This window comes from Chrysemys picta, chromosome 7 (genome assembly GCF_011386835.1).
Source record: "Chrysemys picta bellii isolate R12L10 chromosome 7, ASM1138683v2, whole genome shotgun sequence".
NCBI lineage: Eukaryota > Metazoa > Chordata > Testudines > Emydidae > Chrysemys > Chrysemys picta.
Window position 1 is genome coordinate 126002795 of NC_088797.1, and position 16245 is coordinate 126019039.

Here is a 16245-nt window from a genome sequence, read left to right on the forward strand (position 1 = left end):
TTGTCCCCACCTCCGGACTTCTCAGGCCTCGTCTACCTGGGAAAGTTGCAGTGGTGTCCTTTGAATGGTTTTTAAATCGGTTTCATTTAAACAGATCCTGCAGGCTGGATTCTGGTTTGATTTAAGAGCCGCTTGTTTCCATTTAGCTGGAGTGAATTCCCGATTGACCTAAAGTGAAGTAAGCGGATCGGAAACTGACAAAAGAGCGTCCACACACGGGTATACACTAGTCTAACGAAACTGGTTTAAAATCCCACCTGCAAACTGGCCTCAGGATACGTTCCTGGCCCTCATTACTGCCGTGCCTGCGAACCTCATAATCTTTACCAGCTTTATCCACCCCACCCCCGCGAGGCAGGCCTGGACTCTGGCTCAGGTCTGAGCCCAAACCCTCTTTCTGTCCACACACAAACCAGTCTGACTGAGGTCAGCAAGCACTCAGGGCCCGGTCCTAGGACCCTGTATGGGGGGTCAGAGCCCGAGTCCCGCTGCGACTCAGGTCCGAGCCCCATCAGTTTGCCGTGTGTCCGCATCTCCGAGTCAGGCGGTCTGCGTGGTGCAGGCCAGCGTTCGCACAGTTCTGAGCCCCGGGGCCAGCAGCTGCACACCCAGGGTTAGCTGCAGTGCGGATGCAGTGCCCGAGCCCGGGGCCCACAGCCCTGGGGAGGGGACATACCCACAGCTTGTCTGGGGCAGGGGGGACGAGCGGCTGTGGCCTGCCATGGGCTGGGGGTCAGACTGGAGGATCACGGGTCCCATCTGGCCTGAGCCCTTTGCCAACAGGGCCAGAGCCCCAGCCCCTCTTTAAACCTCTCCTGGCAGCTCCCCCCGGCCGGAGTCTCCCACCCCCAGGGGCCGGGCAGGTCTCCCCAGCCAGGGGCCGCTTGGCTAGCGGGGTGTCCGGTTACAGCGGGCCGGGCTGGCGGGGCTCCAGGCGAGCTGCTGAGCGCTCGGGCTCCGGCCGGGGAGTCGCGTTTCACTCTGACATCAGCGGGGCGAGCGAGCCCGCTGGAAAAGCCACTCGGCCGGCGGGGCCCCCCAGCGCAGCCACCCGGCGCCCACCCAGGTAAGGACGCGGGAGCGGGGAGTCCGGGGCGCTCAGCTCCCTGCTCCGCCGCGGAGATACCCCCCGGCCCGCCCCCTTCCTCGCCCTGGAGAGGGGCCCATCTCACCCCCTGGCCTCTGCGCCCGGCCGAACCGGAACCCGGCTGGGAGCCGCTCCGGAGCCAGGCCTTTGCGCTCAGCCCCGTGCCCGGCTGCCTCGCCTCTCCGCTCCGGAGCGCACGGGGCGAACGCGGCTCCGCGCTCTGCCCCTGCTGGGGAACTAGGCAGCGCCCGGCGGAGCAGCAGGGAGCTCGCCCCCGACGGCTCGGGTCACAGCGGAGCTCCGGTCGGGCCGCTGGAAGGGGGTGTGTCTGGGGCGGGTGGGGGGCGCACAGCTGTGGGGAGCCTTTGGAGACCCAGGGTGTTGTTTATGGCCGGGGGGATGGGGGAGCGTTGATATAACAAGGCCCCTCCCCAACCCCAGACCTGCCACAAGCGGCTTTTCACTGCCCTGCCCGTGGGGGGTGTTACTGGGGGGGACTCAGGAGTTGTGAGCTCTGTACCTGGCTCCTGGAGGGGAGCATGAACTGTCCCACCTGGAGACTGAGAGCCAGGGCACCGGGGTCCTGTTCTCAGCTCCGGTTGGCAAGTGGGGTCAGAGCAGGGGCCTGGGAGCCAGGACTCCTGGGTTCTACACTCCCCGCTCTGGTCGAGTGGTCAGAGCAGGGGCCTGGGAGCCAGGATTCTTGGACTCTGTCCTTGATGTCATCTTGCTGTAGGGCCTGGGATACCTCCCGCTCATTGCAGTTTGCCCCTCAAGTGGGGAGGATAGCGCTTCCCCGTCTGAGGTGGGTTAATCCATGGGCGCTTGCAAAGGGCTTTGAGATCCTCCCGGAGGAGGTGCTAGAGGAAGGGAAAGAACGGGGACTCGGTGGGGAACAGGAGGAAGTTGCAGTCCAGGAGGGGACCGTCTGGAGTCTAGCGAGAGGGAGTGAGTTGCACTGAGCGTTTTTGCCCTCTGAAGCACTGGGCTGGGGCGAATCGCCAGGCAGGACAAAGCCACCAGCGGCAAAAGTGCCAAACAAAGCACAAGGCAAAGCATCTGCGGCATCCCTGGTGCTAGAGCAGGCCTAGGGATCCGCTGGAGCGACGGCACCGGGGGTGCATGTGGCTGGAGTGCTGCTGGCTGCATTCTGGTGACCCCTAGGAAAGGCCTTCGGGGGGCTCTGCAGCTGGCATGACTCTGGGTGCCTCAGGGCTTGTTCTGTTTCCACATGCTCAGCCTCGGCACCCTGGCAAATGTTTGAGTGCCTCAGAGGCGAAGGGACCATTTCAGCTTGGACATCTGGCCAGCTGTCCGGGGGGAAGCACCAAGGGAAACTGGGGTGCAGTGAAGTCAGAGCACAGGGGACCTCAAGAGAATTAAAAGCCTTGCTCAGCTGGGACCAATGTTCCGGCTTTGCTCCTAGCAGCTGGTTTTGTCCAGAGATGAACCAGCCCCGTCCCTGCAGGACCAGCCGGCTCCTCTGGGTATGTTTGGATGGGGACAGAGGAAATGGGCATCGATTCTTGCAAGAGCAGCTGCTTGTGGAGGACGAAAGCACCTGGCTCTGCGGGGTGCATCTCCCCTTTGGGGCTCTCCGCTGCTGCCCGGGGGGATGCAGAGATCTGGGTTAAAGATCCCACTGTGGTGGGGTGAGTGGAGCAGACACAGAGCGCGAGGTGGAGAGGTCTGCTCTATGGTCAAGTCCATGCAGGGGGCTGGGCCGCCCCACTTGTAGCTAAACCCAGCTAAGGACCTGCTTTCTGAGCGGCGCTGAGCACCCAAAACACTCCCACTGAAGTCAATGGAAACAGGTGCGTGGCTCTGGGGAACACCCCTCTGCCCCACTCCCACCTCCAAAAACCACAACAGGAGAGACACATTTAAGGCACCCATCACCGGGGTGGCTGGGCGCCCTCCTGTGTCTCTGTGATCCTGGGGGAGAAGGAATTGCTTCTCCGATGCCTTCGGCTAAGTAGCTGGGTCCATCGATCCTAAGAGAACATTGCAGTTCCCGGGTGATCTCAAAGCAGGCTTCGAACAGCAATGTGTCCTGGACAGGAGGGAGGTGAAGTACCCCCTAGGTCGCATTATCTCTGTGTCACACATGGGCAAACTGAGGCTCAGCAGGGACGGGCCCAGGCTGCTAGTCGCTTGCACTAACCATTAGACCACACTCCCCCAGCGCCACGAATCTCCATCTATTTAGCCTACTGAAGGGAAGATTAAGGGGCGACTTGATACAGCCACGTGCCGTGGGCAGGGGCGGAGGGAAGATGGCCGATGGCAGAAGACGCTTTCATCTAGCGTAGATGATCCAATTCAAAGGGAGATGCACATTTCTAACAGGCAGGGGGATTAGCCATCAGAGCAGGGACGTGGGAGATTCTCCGTGGCCTGGAGTCTTTAATTGGAGGTTGGCTGTTTTTCTAAAGGACAAGCTGGAGCTCAGACAGCTGTTTCTGGGCTGGAGATAGGAAGCACTGGCTGAAATTGGCCTGGGCGAGGCAGGATGTCAGATCAAGCGGTTGTAACGGGCCCGTCTGTCCTGAATCAAAATAAATCTAGGACTGAACCCCAGGGGTGGCCTGCACTGCTAACACTGGCTGGCCAAACCATTTCAAAGAATTTGAAAGCCCATCACCCGCCCGGAAAGGAAATACACTATGGATGGTTTCCTGAGAATTAGAGGAACTGTGCTTCTGCTACAAGATTGGGAATAAGACACCTTTCCTATCACTTCTCTCTTCCAAACCACCACACTTTCATTTGTCCTCCCCCAGGGGCCCTTCCTCCTTCCCTCTTTGGAGAAGACCCACGGGACACCGTGGGATGCAGGGGCGGCTCCAGGCACCAGCGCTCCAAGCACGTGCCTGGGGCAGCAAGCCACAGGGGGCACCCTGGTGGTCCCTGCGAGGGTGGCAGTCAGGCTGCCTTCGGCGGCGCGCCTGCGGGAGGTCCGCCGGATTGTGGATTTGGTGGTAGTTTGGCGGCAGGTACACCGAAGCCGCGGGACCGGCGGACCTCCCGCAGGCATGCCGCTGAATCCGTGGGACCGGGGACCTCCCGCAGGCACGCCACCGAAGGCAGCCTGCCTGCCGTGCTTGGGGCGGCAAAAAAGCTAGAGCCGCCCCTGGTGGGATGCTGATCAGACCCAAATGTCTGAATGGCCAGAGATCTGCTCCGTGCTTTGCGCCACCCCAGGCAGAAGCATCTCGCTGTGCTCTAGTAACCTAGCTCGCTTTCCTTGCAGGCCTGAATGGCTTCTTGGCATTTGAAGAGGGAGAGGCTGCCCCGGGCTCCAGTCTCTAAGTGATGGTGGCGACCGGACTCCGAGACCCAGACAGCCCGTGAGAATGTGCAAACCTGCCAACACGACCCCCTCTCCACTCCTCTTTCTCTTGTTGTGTTTGAGCTGGGCCCTGATATGGCCCTGTGGGGCGCTGCCCAGTGCCCCGGACTACCTGCAGCGCGGCTGGCAAAGGCTGCTGGAGGAAGGAGAGAGCTGCTTGGACTGCAGCCCGGAGGAATGCCCCACCCCCCGGGGATGCCTGGCAGGCCTGGTGCGGGACCCGTGCGACTGCTGCTGGGAGTGTGCCAACCTGGAGGGGCAGATCTGCGACCTGGACAACACCAATCACTTCTACGGGAAGTGCGGGGACCACCTGGAGTGCAAGCTGGACACGGGGGACCTCCGGAAGGGCGAGGTACCCGAGCCCCAGTGCGCTTGCCTCTCCAGCCAGACCCTGTGCGGCTCTGATGGGAAGACCTACACCCAGATCTGCAAGTTCCAGGAGGTGTTTCATGCCCATCCCGAGGCAAATCTCACCGTGGCCCACGAGGGACCCTGTGAATCAGGTAGTGTCTGGGGTCAAACCCCTTCCCCTCCAATGCCTTTCTTTCAGCCTTCCCCTGCATGCCAGCCAAAAAGCCAGGGGTACATTCCATGCGCCAGACCAGGAGTCCCAATAACAATGGGAGCTGTAGGTCTCTTTCAGATGGGAAACCGAGGCACAGAGAGATGAAGTGACACACCCAAGGTCACGCTGGAAGCCTGTAGCAGAGCAGTGATTTAACCGTCCTGCTTCTCCAGTGTAGCACAGCAAATAGTCCCCAGTGGAAATCTGCAGCGACCTTTGCCAAGTTCTTCCCAGAAATTCTGGGAAGATCTCTGGGGGTTTTCAGAAGCTAATACACTCAAAACACATGTGAAAATTCCAGGGAGTCGTTAGCGAATTCTTGGGTTTATTACTGACTAGTTTTAAATCAAGCTGACTTATTTCACCCTCACTTGTCATTGCAAACAGAAATAGCTGCCCCACCCCTCAATCTTCCTGGGATCTTCCAATCGCTCCTGGAAATGGGAATTTGGGCTGCTTTAATCTGGTTTTCTGACTTGTTTTAATTTACTTTTTAAAAGCCATCTCTAGTTTGTCGGGTAGGTTCTGGAAGGAGACTAGGAGAAATATACACCATTCCACACTATGGCCTGAGGTTAACGCTGGTTTTTTTTAAATATTTCCAGTATTTTCTGTCAAATTTGCTTTCATTAAAAAAATCCAACATTTCTATCTTTTTTATTGTGAAGAAAACCTCCATTGAGCTGTTGCATGCAGATAGACACTGAAACAATCCCGCTAAGAAAGAGATGGGTCTGCCCTCATTTGGTGTAATGGGGTGTTCACTCTGAAACCTAGTGCCAGCATCTTACACCTCCAACTATACTAATTGCTTCACAGCTTATTCCCTTCACAGTACCCTCCCTCTAACATGCTTTATCTTGTGAGATCTGATTTCTTGGCAAGGATACTCCACAGGAATGTGGCTGCATGCTCCAAACGAGGCAAATAACTGACTCTTCTTCCAGTTGCTTGCAGCTGTGTCTGTCCTCAGCATGTTTAGGTAGGTAGTTTGATTTATAAAAATACGAATAAAGATCTGCCGATCTGAGATTGTGAGAGCCCCTGACACAGGCTACAAAAATAAACCAATACCAGCAGCTAACCCCTCACCCCCGGCAGCCTCTTCAGAAAACTGCCCTGCCCACGTTTCGGCCCTTCCCAAGCCCCTCCCGTCGTATGTGGCAGAGACAACCCCCAGTCTTGGAGAGATGCAGCAGCCCCACCCTCGCCCTCTGCAAGGTCGCCTGGAGAGCTAATAGCGAGTGCGCACACAAGTGGGTTCCAGGGGCCTGACATGAAAACTGGGCTGTGGCTAAACACGTAACCCTGAGAGTCTCAGTTCCCCCTTTCCTGCGCTTGGAGCAGGGACAGGAGTAGGGCGGTGCCTTTAAGCCACTTTCGTGCTTCCTGCATTCTAGAGCCTGCTCGGTCCTGGAAGTAAGTTAGAGGAGCCTCGGGGCTGCTCTAATTTACATCTGCTTCCCAGGGCCTGAAGGAGCTGAGGAAAGCCGCAGTCGAGTGTGCTCCAGTCGTGCCCCCAACGTGCTTTCTATGCCCGGGTGCCAGCTCCATGTGGGCAGGGGAGGCCCCTTGCGCAGGGGCTGGGGGATTTGCCCCTCCTTTAAGCAGCCGGAGTCGCATGAAGGGGCCTTGGCGTAGCCGAGAGCCTGCGCGTTATTGATCTCGTCCCCTGGAGAAGGAACTCAAATTGTCCCCCGGGGGGGCTAGGAGGTGCCACCGAGACACGCCTCCTCCCACAATTCGCTCCATTGGCAGATGGAAGCCGCGTCAGGTTATGGTGGAGGGGCCGTGCCCCCCTCACGTCCCCTGAGATAGCTGCACTGAGAGGTTTCTGGGCTGGGCAGCCTGCTGTGGTCAGCAGGAGCTTGCGGGGGGCTAGGGGGTCAGGCTGGCGTTTAACGAGTCGCTTTCCAAACCTGGTGGCTTTGGAAGAATGGGGCCCTGCGCTGGAGGGAGACGTGGCTGAGAAGCCCCAGGCTGCCGGGGCTTCTGCTGGGTTGTTTTTCTGCCTCGTAAATTGGCCAGACAATTTTCAAAACAAACCCACCGAAAAAGCACCCGCGGGCGTCGCGTCCCATTTCCTGGCAGGAGCTGTCGGTGGTTTGATGATCTCATTTCCCTGGAGAACTCGCACTACCAGGCGAGGATGGTACCACGTGTGCTGGTGTCATGGCTCAGCCTGAGAGAGCCTTGAAAACTCCCCCCCCCCTGTCAAAATCCAACAAGTATTTTCTGCACAGACTCTGTATTTTCAGTCTCAGTCTGACTAGTGCTGGAGATTCAGCAAACCGGCAGCGAGAAAGAACCAAAGCACCGTCTCTCGCAGCGAGGCGGAGCCCGAAACAGCGGCTGTCTCCGTGAGCGGGCAGAGCCCCCAGGACTGGAATGGTGCGGCGCACATCCAACAAAGGTGTCGCGGTCTCTGAGACCCCCGCCACAATCTCAGACGAGCTGTCGGGGGGCGGGACACTTCTCCCTCATGACCTCAACCCCTGGGGTCTGCAACGGGGCCTGGTGATCAGTTGAGCTTCTGGTTAGGGTGGAAACACAGGGCAAGAAAAGCTCTTTTTGGTGATGTTTTTAACCACGTTTTCCCCCTATTGGCGCTGTAACCAGAAAGGCCGCCCACAGGCTGCTGTGACTGTTATCCTGTGTTATATGTATGGTGGGAGCAGCTTTCAGATGTGCTTGGAAAGGGCCTTGCACACAGAATCAGAGAAATGTTGGACTAGAAGGGACTTTGAGAGGTCGTCCAGTCCAGCCTCTGAACATCCCTGATTTACCTCCCTGTGACTGGGTAGGAGTGTGGCCTAGTGGACAGGGGTCTGGGACTTAGGGACCTGGGTTCATCCCCTGCTTCTTCCACTGGTTTACTGGGTGCCCTCTCAATGCCTCAGTTTCCCCAGCTGTACAATGGGGATAATTGATACTGACCGCTTTTGGGAAGCACTTTCAGCTCTAAGGATGAAAAGTGCTAGGGATTAGTATAAACGCTTGTCTACTACAGCCGGGAGAGTCAGAGACGTTCCAGCATTGCCAGCTCCCATGCTGTTTGATATCTTACCTACAGCCTCAGCTCCTGGAGTCAAAGGATTTTGGGAGAATCTGAGCTCTCTTTTTTTTTAAAAGCAAGTTTCTAGCCCTCCTGGTTGCAGACAAAAGCCTTCGAAATGCAGAAGGCGAATGAAAAACGCCCAGCCTTGATTCCTGGTTCAAAATCTCATGAGCGTGAAGCCAATCTCCTGATTTTGGGAGAGGTCACTCAGGATTCATTAACTTTTGGGTTTGTTGGTGCAGCGGGAAGCCAGCCAGCATGTGGCGAGGGGGTGGGGGGCAAAGCGTAGCTGGGGAAGACTAAGGTGAGTGTCGGTCTCCGGGGGCCGGCACTGGATGATTGCAGGGGTTAAACGGCTTGCACTAAGGTAGCGTGGTTGGGTGGGTAATTGAGTCTGCCTGGCCTCACGGTCGGCATGTGAAGGGCATGACTTTGCTGAAAGCCTCGTTACAGGGGCTTTGGCTGGGAAGACCGACAAGGTCTTTAATGAGAAAGTGGCACCTGCTGAGCTGCCATCCTCACGAACGGCCGCTCCTCAAATCGCTCGGCTTGCGTTCCACCCTGGGCTTTTGCCTGCTCCCCTGGCACGTTTCGGCTGAGGCTCTCAAAGCACTTTACAGACGTTCACTAGTGAATCAGCACCTGTCTCCCCACCTAGAAAGGTTGTGACTTGCCCAAGGCCAGGCTGGGAGAACTGGGAGTGGAACCCAGGAGTCCGGACTCCCAATCCGTTGGCCTAGCAGCTAGGAAAGATTCCCTTGCCTGTAGTGCTAACATATTCATGAGTAGACACTGATGGGGCTGAGTGGGGTTGTAACGGCCTCTGGTTCCAAATGAAATGCTCCTGAAGCCGGGAGCGGCATTGCCCCAGCGGGTGCGTTGGCCTGGGATGGAAGCAATGGGCTGTGGCCGTCTCTGGAAGAGGGATGTTCACGAAGGCGCTTCAGGGCTCTGTCCCCCTTCCGGGCCGATGGAGGGAACATGGGCAGGACTTGCAGAATGGGCAGAGCGCCGAGGTGGGGAAAGAAGGAGGCCAGGCAGCCAAGGTGACGCAGGCTGGTGTTTAGTCCTTGGGGTGAGCTAAGCTAATGAAGGGGGGAGCGCTCCCAGCGGCTGTGGGGTGGGTTGGAGGCAGGGATTAGGCCTGGGCCTGATTTGCCTCCAGTGAAAATCAGGAATGGTTCTGGTGGTGTGAGACCGGAACGGTTCCAGGAGTAGCGAAGTCTTGGCGCTCTGCCGTCTGAGTGGGATGCTGGGCTGGGGCACGTCCGTCTGCCCTGAGGAGCGCTACGGAAGTGTCTCTGGCAGCCTGCGATCGGACCATGTATCTCCCACCCGGACGCTCTGCTGTGGGGCTGGGCCGGGCCTGCGAGGGGCTGGCCAATCGTCTGAACCAACGGGTCCCTCATCTCATCTCTCTCTCCCGCCTCCTTCCCCAGAGCCCCAGATCTTGTCTCCTCCCTACGACGTGTGGAATGTCACCGGGCAGGACGTGATCTTCGGCTGCGAGGTCTTTGCCTACCCCATGGCGTCCATCGAGTGGAGGAAGGACGGCGCGGAGATCCTGCTGCCGGGAGATGACCCCCACATCTCTGTACAGGTGAGCTGCTGGATCGGAGCTCCGGGCAGTGGCTGGGGTGGGTCGCCCTGTCATCAGAGGAAACCCCAGCTCGCTGGAGGGACGGCGAATCCCTGAGCTGCAGGGCGGTGTTTTCTACCTCTCTCCTCGGCATCTCATCTCTGTACCGCCTGCCTGCAGCCGGGCTGTTGTATCCCTCTGTACTGCCACGTCCCCGTAATCCCTTCTGTTGCTCCCCACCGGGCCCCTCGCAGCTGTCGGATTTCCCCAGGAACCCAGGTCCACGTCACTCGCTGCTGGTTGGCTCTGTGCCTTCTCCCCCAGCGGTGCCCCCATGTTTTTGTGCCCTTTGGCCAAACTGCCACGTAATCACCTGGCTGTGACGCTTTCTGTCCCCACGGCTCCCCTGGCGGCCCCGCGCTTACCAGCCCAGCGATACGTCTTCTGGTGCTCGGGGAGGGCGAGCAGCCGGCTGACATTCTGTTCCCCGTAGCGCAGCAGTAGGAGAACAGGGTGTGGTCAGCTTTGTTGAACCCAGTGATTAAAAGGGCCACAGGCTGGTCGAACCCTAGGCCAGGTACCGGAGCCACAGGGGGGTGGACTGAGCGTGCCAGAGAGGGGGAAACGTAACAGGAACAAAATGCAGCACAGCTCCAGCGGGATGTTTGGGCATTATGGGGAGAGCTTGAAAACGGTCCCGTTTCTGGGGACGGCTGAGTTAAGGGCCACGCCAAGCGAGATTGTTGGCCTGGCGCATGGTTCCGCTGAAGTTTTGCCTCCAACTGAAGCAACTCCCGTTTGACGAACGCATAGGGCGCTAGCCAATCCCACAGGCAGCTTCGTTTCCCTTCCCGCCAGAGGGAGGGACTGTAGCTCTCTGCCACAAATCGCCGTGTTTAGCAGCGGCTGTGGCCTGATCGGGTCATAACTAGACATCTGCTTCTTGCCTGAGAAGGAGAGAAACAACATGCTCTGAGCAATCTCATCACCGGGGTATCTGCCAGGTCTAAAGGATGGTTTTCATAGATTAAGGCAGAACAGACTAGATTTAACAGCCTCTCTCCTCACCGGCCACTTGCATTTCACCCCGTTAACCCCATTTGCTGCCCAATCTCTTGGGTTTGATTAAAGCATCTTCCAGCAGGCAGCCAGTCTTGATCTGAAGACGCCAAGAGACGGTGAATCCACAAGTCCCCTTGGTAGTTTGTTGCAATGGTTCATCACCCTCGCCATTAAAAACGTGGGCCGTATTTCTCCTTTGAATTTGCCCGACTTTCATTGTCAGATTGACAGATGTTCAGGTCCAAAGGGACTGTTGTGATCCTCCAGCAAGGCAAAGACCAGAGCCCCTCAGCCTGTGGGTCCTGCACCGAGCCAGCAATCTGCGGTTGAACCTAGCCCATCTCTGGAACGTGGCTGGAGCATGTTCTTTTCTTCCACCTCAGGCAAGGGAAAAAAACCCAAACCCACCACCGGGCCACAAACGTATGCCGTAGGCAGGTGAAATCAGGTCTTTTCCTGGAGTAGAGGTGGGAGCTGCAAAGCGGGGCCTTAGAGGGAGAGGAAATAGGGCCTAGTTTGGCGGGATCTCAGGGGAAATGAAGTTCTGATTCGCCCCCGTCAGCTTGGAATACCACACGAGCCTGTTTCACAAGCTGTCTGGGCGCAGAGAGGAGGACAGTGCCTTGAGGGGCTAGTTGCTTTCTTTAAAGGAGAGGCGTGTGGGACAGAGAAGCGTCAGATCACTGGAAGGCCGCGGAGATGGGGGCAGGCCAGATTCTGGGCTCGTTGAGGTTTTCCCCTCCTTGCTTGTCCAGTTTAATAGCTCAGTTGTGTTAATGACGAGCGGGAAAGGCCCTCGCCGGGTGAGAACAAGACGGGTTGCAGTGGGTAGGCAGCCAGACAAGGAAAGGCAGCGCCACGCCAAGGCTGGCCCAGGCCCGTTTCCTCAGGGCTTCAGCTTTATTTCAGCCACGTGAAGCTGGGGACACTGATGTCACCTTCCCCTCATCTGGGATCTTCTGCAGGGGCCGATCGGTTCCCTCCAGATAACATGGCTGCTGGTCACGTTGCTCTGGGGCCTTCCAGCCTGTCTCCTGGAGCTCTCCCCAAATGCGCTCCCGGTTGGCGTTTGTAATCACCCGCGTCTCAGCTGAGAACCAGCTGAGCCGCCACCGGTGAGGCTGGGCCCAGCTCCCTTTGAAGGGCCAGCTGCCCTGGGAGACTTCACCAGGCAGGGCCAGATCCCCAAAGGCACGTAGGCTCCTAACGCCCATTGAAATTGCCCAAAGTCCCCCAGGGAGCCTGTGGCAGATCAGGGAGTTGAACCCACGTCAGCCCAGTCCCAGGTTAGTGCTGTAATCACTGGCCCATCCTGCCGGTGTGAGGCCATCACGGAGACCCGGCTCAGCTTTGTGCTGGGCTCTGGGCAGTGACAGGCCCTGCCCAAGCAGCTGACAGTCTAAGCAGGCAAAGGGTGAGAGAAAGGAAGTAATGTTACAGATGGGAAACTGAGGCACAGAAAGATTCAGTGACTTAGCCGAGATACGTGACAGAGGCGGGAATTGAACCTCCTGAAACCCAATGCAGAGCCTTAGACCACCTGCCCTCAGTTGCTTTTTTTAAATAACCCCTGGACTTCAGGAAGTCCTCCATGCATTCCACTGACTGTATTTGTATCAGCCATGCACACACACTCCTGGATTTCCATCTCTGCCACGGGCAGGGAACCTGCTATGTACAGGACCTCAGCGCTGTGCACCAGAATTCACCCGGAAGCTGGTATATATGTGTCAGACAATAATAAACTGTGCATCACCAGTGAGATGCAGCCACTTCTGGGGTGGAACGCAGTGACCTTTCTGCATCATGAACAATTGAAGAGAAAAGACTTGTTTAGGGTGGGCCGTGGAGGTAGAAGTAGGAGTCATGGGAGGAAATTAAGCAAAGGAAAATCGAGTCCTGCGAGGAATTACTTGCTCTCATTGAGATGTTAGCCCACGGGAGGGTCGCCAGAGATAAGTGATGGATCCTTATCATTTGAGCCTTTCTTTGTGCAAGGCACTGGTGACGGACTAGCTAGAATCTGATAGGAACCGGAACGCTGGTAACCTTACGCCACTAACTACAGGCTAACAGCCGTCTGCTTCACTGGTCACCTACAGCCGCATTGAAACTGCTGCAATTCCCGGGTCTCACTGGGATAGGACAGCACGAGGCGGGTGGAGGTGCCTGTGTCAGATAAAGTTGGGGAAAGTCACCAGGGGATGAAGGAAGGGATGCTATGGTACGACAATGGGAAGTGGGTGAGGGGAGTGCAGGGTGGTTCCCAGATCGGATAAAAATGCTGGCTGGAGATAGATGGCTCTGGACTGTCATGGAACTGGTAATCAAAAGCAATTCCAGCCTTCCCTCTGTTTGGTATCTCTTATTCCCTAGCGCAGTGTCCTGAAGGCAGCTCAGAGGCCCTGGGTTTACAGGCAGGGCAGAGCAGGGACGACACAAACGTTCGGAGATCGATCGGTTTCTTCTGGCTTTGTGTATCCTGTTTATGCAAGGGCGGCGGGGGGGAACCCTGGCAGAAAACCAGACCGCTGGGTGGGTTTTGCCCGGGCCCTTTTAAGTGTTTGCAGGGTTTTGGTTTTTTTAAAAGAAAGCCTCAGATTTTCACATCTGAAAAGAAATGGGCATATTGCAGTTTGGATCCAGAGAGTCGCGTTTCCCAGTAGGCTGCGATGGAGGTCTCTGGACAGGGGTGTTGCAAGGGAGCTATTCCTGGAAACATGGCTCCCTGCCTGGCCCCAGTTACCGTTAAAGAGCCCTTCCTTCGCCTACGTCCTCCAGAAATCCCCACACATCTGTTACTGTCTGCGGCTGCCAGCCAAGGGCCCTGTTTTGTAGAGCCACCACCTTTACCAGGCCACTAGAGGGAGCCAGTATCCTAGGGCTGAAATGCCAGGCCTCTGCCTAGGTCTGCCTTTTGTGCTGATGCCGATGGGCTACATTGTCACATTCCTGCCTGCCTCCGAATTACACCGGGGAGGAGGTTGGCCCCAGGAGGCTGGCCGAGACCCCTTTCCCTCGGCGCTGTCCTGGGGATGGCCTGGCAGATTCCCACAGCTGGACCCCGGCAGCCCCCGGCTTCTCACTCTGCCGTACGCCCGGCGGACGCTAGCTGAAAGTGTTTGACCCCAGTTCAGGGGCGGCCCCCAGAAGTACGAAGTGACCGGCTGGCTGCAGATCCAGGGCGTCCGGGTGACGGACGAGGGCACCTACCGCTGCTTCGCCAGGAACAGGGTCGGGGAGGTGGCTGCGCTCGCCAGCTTGACGGTGCTGACGCCGGGTAAGTGAGGCGCCCCCCGGCCAGCCCCTGCGCTTCAGGGAGCTGGGTTCTGCTTTCCTCTGGACGCTTGGCCTTCCCCAATCACCAATAAAGCTACACTGGGGGCTCGCTGCGCAGCTCGGCTAGGGGAGCTGGTGGGGGAGTGGGTTGTGGGTCCACCCTTTGTGTGGTCAGCAGGGACTTTCAACACCGCAGCAGCACTCTGCCACCTGAGATAAAGGAGGAACTCCATTCTCTGAGGCAGCCACTTGAGGGGGACGCAACACACCCTTTGCCTGGTGTCTTACCCACTCTTGACCCCTAGAGACAAGTGGGGGCTCTTAGGCCAAACTACAGAAGGCTGGAGACGTGGGGCTCAGGAGAGCTCGGGAGGAGGGGGGGGGGGCGTGCGTGCATGCGTGCAGGAAATGTGCACACTCCCAGCTGTTGGTTCCATTAGACAAGATCAGAATGAATATGTTATTTTTGTTTAGAAGGGCTAGAAACCCGCCTGCTTCAGGGCATCCCCCAACCACTTGCTGACAGGGGTCAGGAAGGAGCCACCCTCAGGGGCAGGTTATTCCATCATTGGCCATTGTGGGGGTTTCTTGCACCTTCTTCCGGCCACTTGGCTGCTTGGATCCATTGCTGTGAGTTAGCGGAAGCAGCTTCATATTGGGCTTGGCTTTGGGCACTAATCGACCCCGGTCGAACTTCACTGTTGGCAGCGGGATTAGCCCAGGGATGGATTTGGCCCATTAGGATTCAGGGTGTTAACCATCCCCAGGGGCAGGGAGAGGCGGAGGGGCCCGTGGCCCATACCGCGGAGATTAGGTAGAACTGTACCCCTCGGCTTCTGTGCTGTCTTTCCAGATCAGCTGAACATGACGGGGCTGTCCCTGCCCAGGCCGCGCCCGGGGCCCGAGGACGACGCGGAGAGCGAGGAGTCGGACGATTATTACTAACGGCTGCAGCGGGGAGGTGGGATCCAGGAGGGAGTCGTCGTCCGCCAGCCTTCCTCCTCTCCGGCAGTCCGAGGCGTGAACCTCTGTGGGTGGCGTTTGGGGAGATCCCCGGAGCAGACTCCTCCTCCCCCACATGGAAACTCCTTCTGCTATAAACAGTTTTGGGTTGAGATCTTTTGGGGTGGGGGTGTCCATCTTTCAACATATCCCTTTGCTGGGTGAAGGGGGCAGCAGGAGGGTGGGGGGAGGGAGGGCTTATTAGGGGTTTACTGGCTCCCAGGAGAGGTGAATGCTAACGGCACCTGGAACCGTGCAAAGAGGGTCTCCCGATTCAGAGAAGCTCAGCACACGTGCTGGCTTGGCTACGGGGGCCCAGCAAACAGGAGCTCGGCTAAGCTCCTTTCTGGCTCACCGGGTACCAACAGACCGTGGGGATCTGATCAGACACAAGCGAGCCTGGCCACTAAATGGGGATGCCACTAATTGTCCGCTCCGATGTCCGGCTACCAGCTGGTAACCAAATCAGGCCCTGACGGACCTAGCCAGGAGATGCTCTTGGAAATCCTCAGGTGCAACTGGTCCCTTGGTCTTGGGGAGATTCGGAGCCACTCTCCTAAGACGGAGCCACCCCGTGCCAGCATTATTGGGCCCTCCGGGAGCAGAAGGACTCGCTTCCCAGGCTAGGTGGTAAGGTCCGACAGGCTGGTCCCCGCTGCTGCGGGGCTGGAAATGGGATTCAGATTCCAGCCCCATGCGGGGCGACACAGAGGGCTTGTCACTAACACGTGAGGATGACCACGCCCCCTTCCAAGCAGCCTGCATGTTACCCCCTCTAGCCCCCCGCTGCAGTACGGTGACAGCCAGTCCTGGGGCCACGCTGGCGCCTGCAGCTGGAATGGGCTCTCGGAGTGCTTTGATCAGCCTCCGGGGTCAGCACCCAACCGTAGAAAGGTTCCTCTCTCCTGACTCCGGGTGAGACTCTCTCTCCGGTTTATTAAACCTTTTCTCGTCTCCTCTTGTGCGTGCACGGCTTTTCTTCTCTTCCAGACACGCTGTGGCTTCGGGAGAGAGGGGCAGGGAGGGCCAGTCCACTGCACCAGGGCTGTCCCTAGCCTCAATGGTCAGGGGTTCCCATGTAGAATGGCCAGTGCAGCCCTCCACCCTGTCCTTTATGGAACCGGGCCCCCCTTCTAGTCCTGGTAGAGATACTGTCGCCAACCGTGACACTGCATGGCCACTGCACCACAATGCAACATGCCCACTGGGCGACACTGCTGGAGCAGAGGGATACAATTCACGTAGTGCAGGAGAGTCC

The 16245-nt window shown here is 57.8% G+C and overlaps 1 protein-coding gene across 1 annotated transcript; it reads left to right on the top strand.

The window, feature by feature from the left end:
* Nucleotides 1-861: 861 nt before the first annotated feature.
* KAZALD1 (Kazal type serine peptidase inhibitor domain 1) lies at nucleotides 862-15942 on the top strand. Its single transcript, XM_005303470.4, has 5 exons — nucleotides 862-1066; nucleotides 4341-4945; nucleotides 9505-9665; nucleotides 13839-13986; nucleotides 14839-15942. The coding sequence occupies exons 2-5, from the start codon at nucleotides 4444-4446 to the stop codon at nucleotides 14928-14930; spliced, it is 903 nt and encodes a 300-aa protein (XP_005303527.2). The 5' UTR covers nucleotides 862-1066; nucleotides 4341-4443; the 3' UTR covers nucleotides 14931-15942.
* Nucleotides 15943-16245: the final 303 nt, after the last annotated feature.